A 10312-nucleotide genomic window follows, 5' to 3' on the forward strand; every position below is an offset into this window, starting at 1 on the left:
GAGACTCACCTGTCCCTTGGCCATGAGGTAGGCCCCTATGCTAGACTCACGTCTGGGGGACTCACCTGTCCCTTGGCCATGAGGTAGGCCGCTATGGGCATGTGCTGGAACAGCACGGCCAGGTGGAGGCAGCAGAAGCCCTCTCCGTCCGCCAGCGAGGGATCGGCGCCGTACCTCAGCAGCTGGATCACCATGGAGAGGTGTCCCTGCCTGACACGCGTTCAAACGACAGGAAACGATTGGATTAGCACTAATCCGCCTGCCGGGAAGCCTCCCCGCTACAACGCGCTTAAAGCCCGCTCCCGTATCGCTACGCACAACAACAAACGCGGTCGCCGGGGAACGCGGTTGCCGGGGAACGGGCTGCGAACGCTTACCTCACCGCCCAGTGCAGAGGAGTTGAGTTCAGGTCGCCCCCGAGCTGGTCAACAATAGCACCTTTGGAAATATAATACCTAGAATGAAAAGTGACAACGATAGCGTATTATTATTTAGGACCAAATATATTTTCCAAGACTGGTTGAACTGGCACGAAACAGACCCCAACCCTGTGCCCTTTTTATAAAAGATGTTTTAGAAAAGGCTTCTACATGCTGCTTTCTTGACATGGTTTGTTTGATAGACTGCAGGCTTATTAACACACACCTCAGAGTGGATTATACAGCTTATAGCAAGGCCATTTGAAAAAATATTAAAATATAGGGAGGGGTCATTAATATTTTGAGGCAAACTGCCCTCAAAATATAAACTTTTCTTCGATGGCACTAGCAACCAACAAAGTTGTTTACTAGGCTTGCTCCCGTTCATCATCATGTTGCTATGGTTACATAGGTTGGTTAGTGGGCCAGGCAGCATATGAATTTAGAATGGTGATTAAACTTGACCTGAACTACTAGTGCAATACAAGTTTTTAATGCACACCTTCCAGCCAATCAGTCTCAAGTATTCACTCAGACCATGGATAAATTAATCTTACTGTGAATAAACATGATAAAATGAACGTGTTCAAAAGAACAAGCTTAACATCACCGTACAAGCTGCTCTGAAATTACTTGTACTTTCTTACTTACAACCACAAACAGAAACCTAAATATGTAAAACATCCTCCATCACACACACAAAACTATCTGGGGCCAATCAAACATATATGCACAAAATTGAAATAATATCATAATGATATATTTTTTTCAAATATATTACATTATCTGACATTACATTACAGGCATTTAGCAGATGCTCTTATCCAGGGCATCTTACACACACAATTTTTTTTTTTTTTAAAACAGCATTTACATTATACACATTCAGACAGCTGGATATATACCGAAGCAGTGCAGGTTAAGTCCCGTGCTAAACTACCTCATACCCACTTATCTTTGACTAAAGTGCCAAAAACAAACATGCAAATCGGGACGGTAAATCCGGATAAACGGCGGCGGTGAGAGGACGGAGTGTAGCACAGTGGGTAAGGAACTGGACTTGTAACCGAAAGGTCGCAGGTTCGATTCCCGGGTAAGGACACGGCCGTTGTACCCTTGAGCAAGGTACTTAACCTGCATTGCTTCAGTATATATCCAGCTGTATAAATGGATACAATGTAAAAGTTGTGTAAGTCGCTCTGGATAAGAACATCTGCCAAATGCCTGTAATGTAATGTAATGAGACGGAACCGTACTTGACCAGCTCCGCGCGGTTGTTGATGGCGGCCCAGTGCAGCAGGGACACGTTCTCCTTGTCGGGCTGCCTGACGTCATACCCCGCCTCCACCAGCTCTCTGCAGCGCGCCAGCACTCCGAACCTTTTCCGGAAACAGGAATTTCAGTCGGTCAGACCAGCTTATGCTTTCAGGTACTGTGCTGTATGCGCTATACGGCACATAGGACTGGCTATGCGAGGCTAGGCCTATCTCCACACTTTGTTTCAGTGCTGAGCCAGCGCTGGAGGAAGGTCTGGTTCAACCCATTATCATTCTGGTATAGGGGAACAAAAACTCTCTGGCTTGTTTGTATTTCTTTAAACCAATCACAATCGTCTTGGGCGGCGCTAAGCTCAGGATGCAGCGACAGCGCCCTTGCAAAAATGGTAACACGCAGATAGCGGAAATGGAGGAGAATTCCGACTGAAATAGTCGGCCAATGGCAGGCTTATACCCACAGTCTATATCCTGTGAGTCAGACTATATGGCACATAATTCCAATAGAAAGAGGTTCCAATTTTAATGGAATTACAAACTGACAGGTGAAATCAGTTGGGTCCCATTTGCTGAGGGAACCTGAAACCACCTGTGGAAAATGAATGGAACTGACGGATGGCAATAGGCCAAACCTGTATCGTGTTAAAACAAGTTTCACTAGTTCTACTCCAGGTTCTACACAATTGGAGTAGAACTTAAACACATCTTCAACAAACTTAATGGATCCAGAGATTGGCTTTGACAAAAACCAGCATACGGAGAGTCCCCAGCACCAGGGTTGAGAAACGCTGCTTAAAGACTCACCGATGTCACCAGATACTCAGCTCCCGGAACCTCTTACCTTTAAGAAGTAGGGCGGACTAAAGGAACACAGGAGCTGACTGTCTGGTTAGACTAGAGAACCTTTTCAGTGGTCCAGGATTCAGAACTTTCCAGGACACAAGCAAACAGAGTTCTCATTTGTAAACAGGCCACTCCAGACACAGCTGTTTCCACCAAAGAGTGGTGCTGTGGAAGGCAGCCAAACCATTTATAAACTCAAGGAATTTATTTCATGGACAGTAAGACCCTTTCCAACACAGGAACTGCAGCCAAAGCTCAATATGAGAAATGGAAATAGAGGTTCTTAAAAAAAGCTAAGTTAAAACTGGAAATATGACCACAGTGAACTGGCGGCAGGGTGGAATGCTGCATCATTTTAAGTAATTTGAGGAAATTAAATTCCGACTGGGGAAAGTTATTTATTTTTATTTTTTTTAAGCTTAAGGTCACCGTAAGGTTTCAAAGCTAAACGGAAACATTCCAGCAATGGCATAGTTCCTGTTTATCTGATACTAACAAAAATTCAACATACTAACCTCTACCTGAAAGACAACTACAGTGCCTTTAAGGTGGTAGCTTACCAACTGCGTTACATGTTACATTCATTCATCAGATTTTGAACAGTTGTTGGTAAGAGCCCCTTCAAGCATATAAACATTCATCCTCAGGGCCAACATTATGCTTTGTTTAAAATAATTTTAAAAAGCTGACACACGCCAATCTAATGTCATTCTTATCTCAAAGCACTCCGTCAAAGAAAAAAGTTGAAATGTTAATTGTAGTTTTTTAATTCTAAGTCAGTTAGCTACAACTCCATTATTTCCCCATTACCAGCAGTCATTGTTACATCAGCATTAGAATGTTCAGTTAAGAACATTCTAATGACCTACTTGTAATCTTACACCTTAAAGGGTTAATTTTACCAATAGAATATGATGGTGCCCTCATCCTTAATGCCCATTACAAAGCAATTAGTGAATGGAAAACAATATTGACATCTTACTGTGTTGCTTTTACAATGTCCCAGCTGCTGCTGTCATCCATATGCGAGCGTTTCATTGGCTGCTGTGTGGGGTCTGTCCTGATGTCACCCCTGGGGCCGAACTGCCCATGGAAACCAGGTCTGAACCCGTGCATCATCCCGCCTGGTCCGTGACCGTGACCGTGATCGTGTCCGTGCGCTCCGTGGTTGTGGCAGTGGTCCTCCATGTGACCGTGAGGCTGCCATTGTGAAAAAAAAGTGAACAACGTAAATAAAAGCACGGGAGCATCAATACACAGGTATATGGTAAAATGGTTCACTTTTTGGTCATTTTAAAATTATTTTTAAGATATATTATTTCAGGCGGCACGGTGGTGCAGTGGGTAGCACTGTCGCCTCATAGCAAGAAGGTCGTGGGTTTGAATCTCGGCTTGGGGCCTTTCTGTGTGGAGTTTGCATGTTCTCCCCGTTTCCTCCGGGTACTCCAGTTTCCTCCCACAGTCCAATGACATGCAGGTAGGCCAAATGGAGACCCTAATCGCCCATAGGTATGAGTGTGTGAGTGAATGGTGTGTGTGCCCTGCGATAGATTGGCGGCCTGTCCAGGGTGTATTCCTGCCTCTCGTCCGATGCACGCTGGGATAGGCTCCAGCACCCCCCGCGACCCTACTCAGGATAAGCGGGTATAGATAATGGACGGATGGATATATTATTTCAGGTTTATTGTACGTTCTTGATTGGCCAGGACAGTTTTGTGTCCTGCTGACTTAATGTCTGCTATGGGCCATTCATATAGGGTCGTCTTCAACAGGAACATAAATTTCCAAGTTACACCAAAGCAGCTTGAACGGCAACATTATACCTACACAGGTTGTACATGTGCACATTGCCCAATTATACTGCAAAAAAATGAAACTTTACCTTCTTTTTGGTTGGAAGCATTTCTTATGCTGAATGCACCCAACACTTAAGGAAACAGTGACATAACTTCCTATATCAAACATTATTACACGTGTCTTTAAGAGTGAAGAGCTTCCACGAAATGGGCTAAAACTTGATATGCTGAATTGTGAATGCTATGAAACTAATCTGTTCCTATGAACATAACATGGCTGCACAAAAGGGTTTAGGAGCGCTTGACTGAAAAAGTCACTTGTGACTTGTCTGTAACTGTTTTGCTTAGGTATATTTGACACCTGCACGCCTTTTCAAACAGGTTCAGTTTCTTAGAAATGAAATTTCCATCTGCATTCTTGGTAGCACTTATCGCCAAGGCGAGATTCCAACTTCAGGTTGAAGTTCACGCCAAGGATAAACGCGCAGGGTCGATGCACTGGTTCAAGCAGATTCCTTTTATAGCTCTATGTAGTAGTAGTAGTAGTAGTAGTAATTTATTTCGGTCCTTATTAACAATTAAAAAAGAATGCACAAGGAAATAATTCAATAACAATAAGGCATTAAATTAAAAGGAAAACAAAAAATATTGACCAAAAAGGAGTAGGCTGAAGCTTTAGCTTATTATACCAACCCTTTTTACATAACATATTCTAATAGGCAATCCTTTCACGACTAGGTTTAGGCTATACAAAAACAAAACAAATCAGAAACAAAAACAAAAGTTCCAAACGTTTCATACACATCATACCTCCGTTTTATATGTTTACCACATTACTTTTAAACATTTTTTTTAATTTGCAAGGTGAGCTACACATTCTTAATTCCTTGTCACAACTATTCCACAAGTTAACTGCTTTTTAACAGATATACATCTATTCTTTATATTTGTCCTTACCCTTGTAAACAACATACAGCGTACAGTTTCAAAGGAAACCCCCTGCTTTCGTAATTCCACGCGCACCAACAAAGGCACCAGTACCAGTATTTCTAAAATAGTACCTACACTGATGCACGGTGTTGCTAACATAACTTGTCAGAGTGACGTGGAAAAAAATGTCGTAGGAATTTCCATATAATTTTCCTGTTTAACAGCACTGACTGGTCTAGTCAAGCAGTTGACAAATTGTCCTGTCACCAACGGGCCAAAGTTATATACCAGACTGTCCAATCTTATTCGAAAAAGGCTGATGTGGGTGCAGATTTATGTTTAAGCCCAGCACTAAGACATCTAATAATTATACTTATCAAGGTCTTGATAGAACAGATCATGATTAGTTAATGAGTGGAATCGGGTGTCTCAGTGCTGGACTGAAACCAACACCTATACCTATATCGACCCTTCTCGGATAAGATTGGACGCCCCTATCATGGACAGTGTGATGTTGAACGGGATGTCTTAAGGTTTACTATAATAAAACGGGAGCGGGGTGCACATTTGGTTGAGATAACCAGTCTTTATAGATCCTGTGTCTCGAAATGAAGACAGACGCTTGTTCGCTAGCTTTTAGCTAATAGATTAGTACTACTCCAGGCATTATGCAAGCAGGCTGCTTAGCTACATCTAACATGCATATTCAAACACTCGCCACGCGTGCCAAATCCTTGTCAATTTAAGTTATGTAGACGGTTAACAAACAACCTTTCCACATATTTCACATTACTTGGTGTTAGCTAGCCCTAACGATGGTTAGCTAGCTAACGTCGTCCGGATAGCATTAAATTAGCTTGCTGAATGAAGGGGAGATACATCATCTGACCTGTTTCTCTAGCTAGGTCTCAACACGGACACCTTCATTCTCTATTCTCATAGAAACAGCGACATTCCAAATTGGTTAGCTAGTTGACATTCTGCGTTAGGACTATACATTAGATTGTTTGCCTAACTGTAATGTCAACTAACTAATAAAACCACCTAACTTACTTAACCTTAACATAACAATAACTAATTGACGTCAAAGCAATCCATAGTAACACAACCTCGGTTAACTCTTTAAATTGGAACTAAATCGGGAAAACATCTGGCTGAATTAATGTTAACTACCACATCACTGTGTATATTAGCTCTAGTTAATCAGTAGCTATCCAGTTAGACGTCACTTCTTGTCTTGTTAGGCGAAGTTCTATCAAATGTCAGCTTTGCCGCAACATATGAACTGTTTCTAGCCAACGCTAGCGCCTGGAAACTTTACGCCAGAAACAGATGTGGCAAACTAATGTTAGCTAGCTAGAGAGGTAGCTAAGCTTTATCGAAAGCAACCACGTTTACAATCAAAGCAGTTTTTGGGTTAAGACGCCCAGCGAAACTATGCAGAATGTACTTACATTTTCATTGAATAAGGACTGAAAAATAACTACTTTCCAACTTACCACATGTCCCTCGTTCCAGTCCATAATCCTCAAAAAAAGTACAGAAAACGAAACCTTTTTGAGTAGAGCGTTCCCTCCCTTCAACCAGAACTTCCTGGATACTAGTCGCACAAGGTATGCGCTGATTGGCCAATTTCCGACACACAATTCTTCTTCAAGGTTCATAGCAGGGTGAAGGAAAACGAATGGCTAATGGCTAAAGGAAATTATTCTCAGTTTATATTTCTGGAAAACGATCAATTGTACTTTGTGAAAACATTGTGAACGTTAGTTTCCGTGTGTCGAGGCGAGTACAGTTTAGATTTTTATAAAAATTAAAAATGCCCCTTGCCTGTGAGTTGTGTACTCGGATATACTGTATGTTAATGTTTAATTTTAACCATTTGAAATGAATTGTAGAATACACGAGAATTTAGTCGTCCACTTTTGACAGTATTAACAGATACGTGAAATATAGGGACATTCTTATTATAATTTGTGCATTTGTATTCATACGCTTAACAAGTTGGGTTTCCAGTAATTTTTGTGAGGTATTAGAGGTATTACCTTTCAAGTAGCCATTTGAAGGGTGCCTGAGGGGCAGCATTCTTCACTTCTGTTTTCACACCGTGGCTGAGAGGGCTGTAGCAGTCTGCCTTTGTGACAGGTAGACCTGATTTGTGAAACCGGGAGAAAGTCGTCAGCGAAAAAATATATTGTATTTACGTCGCACCTTTCAGCTCGTTATCTAGAAGCACTTGGAAGTGAAAGAGCGGTGACCCGAAATCAAATAATATTTATGTATTGAATTTTACAAAACAAAAACCTTGAGAGTAACCAGACTCAATAGAGCAAGCCCATCCTCCTCTGGGCAGTTCAGACTGTGGGTTCAATTGGGGAAAGTCATGGTCAAGTCTTTTTTTTTTTTCAGTAAGTCTAAATATCTTCAGGTATGGAGGTGGTGGTCCAGGGGTGATGGGTAGGGTGGAGGACAGGGTTACAGACAGCAGATCCAGGAAGTCACACTGTATCCTTGACATATAGGGGGCGACATAGCTCAGGAGGTAAGAGCGATTGTCTGGCAGTGGGAGGGTTGCTGGTTTGAACTCCGCCCTGGGCGTGTCGAAGTGTCCCTGAGCAAGACACCTAACCCCTAAATGCTCTGGTGAATGAGAGGCATCAATTGTAAAGCCCTTTGGATAAAAGCGCTATATACATGCAGTCCATTTCCCATTTGACATCTCATACAAAAAAAGTGTTTTTTTTTTTCTCTGCTTCTTTCAGTCAGAGGACTGCCCTCTACAGGCCAACCAAACACTATTTCCAGAAGCACGGAAGCACCAATCTTGAGCTGGCCTATCAGTTATCATCATGTCCTCTTAAAGCACCCATTCTCAGTGCAGTGGTGCACCCAAGGATAGGCAAATACACACTAAAATGTTGCAAAGAATGCCTTCCAAATATATACAGCTATAAACTACACTCAAAATGGTGGCAGAGGGGTACTAAATCAGCCATACAAAAAGAAGCAAGCAACCCATACTACGTGTGACACACACACACCTGCATACATATTTGAAATGTGCACATTTGAAATGCTGCCCAACCCATCACAGGATGGTGTGCCAGTGTCAGCTATGGAGGGGTTGCATGTGAGTTGCACAGGAAGGAAAGGTTGTTGCAGACGTATTTCCCCTCCTCACCACACACGTGTCTCCTCTGCACAACCGGGTGCCTAAAGTCTGCCTGCAGCAGCTCTGGACGAAGTTCCTCTGGCACACACAAAAACAGCTCAGCTGGGTTAGTAAAAGTCACCAACGGTCCACATGCTAAGCTGTGAATCCATTGGCTTGGAGGACTGTTGATGTCATAATGATGCCCCGACTTGCTTATCTTCCAAGGAAGGCAAATACATTTGGGAATTCCAAAGTGTAAAAACTATAAACAAAATAAAACCATAGATAGAAAGATAAAAAAAGAATAACAATCCTTTTCAAATTTGCAGTAATCATAATGCCAATGTTCCTTAAAGGCAGAGGTGTGTTAGTGTCACAAGCTGTTGAAATTGTGTTTTGGTAAAATTATATATATATATATATATTCTGGTCAGTTAATTGTAGTTGACTGCAAAAGAGGTCAACCAGCCATGAAAAAAAAAAAAAAAACATAGAAAAAACATCACGTTCAGACTTTGCCCTCAAGACAAAGCCAAGATGACACTTCACGGTACATCTGAGGTCGTTGGCCTCTGGTGAACAGGGCTGACATGATTTGCCTTAAGCTGGCAAGTTTGTTTTTGCTAGTATTGATCTGTGGCATTGAAAACTAGCTGGCATTTTTAAACTGGCTTATTTATTTATTTAGATTCTTAAATTAAGAAGAACACTTGTTGAGTATGAACAGAAAGATGAACTTGATGATCTTTGAGCATGGATGTGAGCATTTCTGTTTCTACTATGTATTTTGTTGTTGTTAGTACAGTATACTGCATTTTGTTTTAATTGTTCCCCAAAATTGGGTGTTGGCTGGCTTTTATCCTGATTAATGTCATGATTTTTTTTTTGGGGTGATTGATCGCATCGTGTTTCCGGGATTGTGAAATCCGCCTGGCAACGTTTATGGTAATGATAAAAAGTGATGTGTCATGACTCTTTGGTGAGGGCGTAGCGTGGAGCGTATGTAGATATTGGAGAGGCTAGGAAGTGACACACCCAGGGAGTGTGCATGCTGAGTGCAACAGAACTTAGCTGCTCATTGAAACTTAATGTAGAAACCAATCAAGATACTTGCTTTGACAACCAAATAAAACCTTGTCAGTCACGTATTTGTGATCCATAATTTCATTAGGTGTAGCAAGGCTGAAGTGAATCAATAGTCTTCTAATTGGTAAAAGTGATAGCCATGCAGAAATAGCTATGCATGTCATGAAGAATTAAAGTTCCATGTTTACATTTTGCTTATTGTGCTATATTGCAAACGATTACATAAAAGAAACATAAAAAAAAAAACATATTACATAAAAAAACCTATTTTTTTAACTGATCAAATTTAAAGACTGAGGTTAATGAATAGACTCCTAATTTGGTTATTGAACGCATGTGCATTTGCGGTTGGAATGACTACAGCAAACAAAAGTGAACGACCGAGTTTGAGAACCACTGGCCTAAAATAGAGCCTAGACAATAAACCTTCATTTCACGTGTTTGTGATCCTAATTTCATTATTCAAACGATTAATCATAGCCATAATGCAAACCAAACATAAATCATAAAATTCAGCGGTTTAACAGACACAAATTATTAACTTTGTTGCTATTAGAAAACTGATTAAGTACAGCAGTGATGCCTACGATTAATTATTAAACTCGTTTTATTGAAACTCCATACCCATAGAAAATGGTTGGTGCAAATACCCATGGGGGGAAAGATAGGCGATTAAAATGATTTATTTACTGAAGATATGCCTAAATCTTCTCACAATCTGCTTTAAAAAAACGTAACAATCACAAATCGAAGTTCAGACTACCACCAGGGAAGTTTATTTTGCTTTTAAAAATCCGATATTCTTAATTG

General features: G+C 41.2%; 1 protein-coding gene across 1 annotated transcript in view; it reads right to left on the bottom strand.

Annotated features, from left to right (window-relative positions):
• zdhhc13 (zinc finger DHHC-type palmitoyltransferase 13) overlaps nucleotides 1-6916 on the bottom strand; it is a 22047-nt gene extending 15131 nt beyond the window's left edge. Inside the window, exons 1-5 of the mRNA XM_064312246.1 lie at nucleotides 6762-6916; nucleotides 3519-3736; nucleotides 1676-1798; nucleotides 378-455; nucleotides 66-210 (exon numbers count right to left, since the gene is read on the bottom strand). Coding sequence (XP_064168316.1) covers nucleotides 66-210; nucleotides 378-455; nucleotides 1676-1798; nucleotides 3519-3736; nucleotides 6762-6785 — 588 coding nt within the window. The 5' untranslated portion in view covers nucleotides 6786-6916. The remainder of the gene's footprint in view (nucleotides 1-65; nucleotides 211-377; nucleotides 456-1675; nucleotides 1799-3518; nucleotides 3737-6761) is intronic.
• Nucleotides 6917-10312: the final 3396 nt, after the last annotated feature.

This window comes from Anguilla rostrata, chromosome 16 (assembly GCF_018555375.3).
Source record: "Anguilla rostrata isolate EN2019 chromosome 16, ASM1855537v3, whole genome shotgun sequence".
In the NCBI taxonomy this organism is placed as follows: Eukaryota; Metazoa; Chordata; class Actinopteri; order Anguilliformes; family Anguillidae; genus Anguilla; species Anguilla rostrata.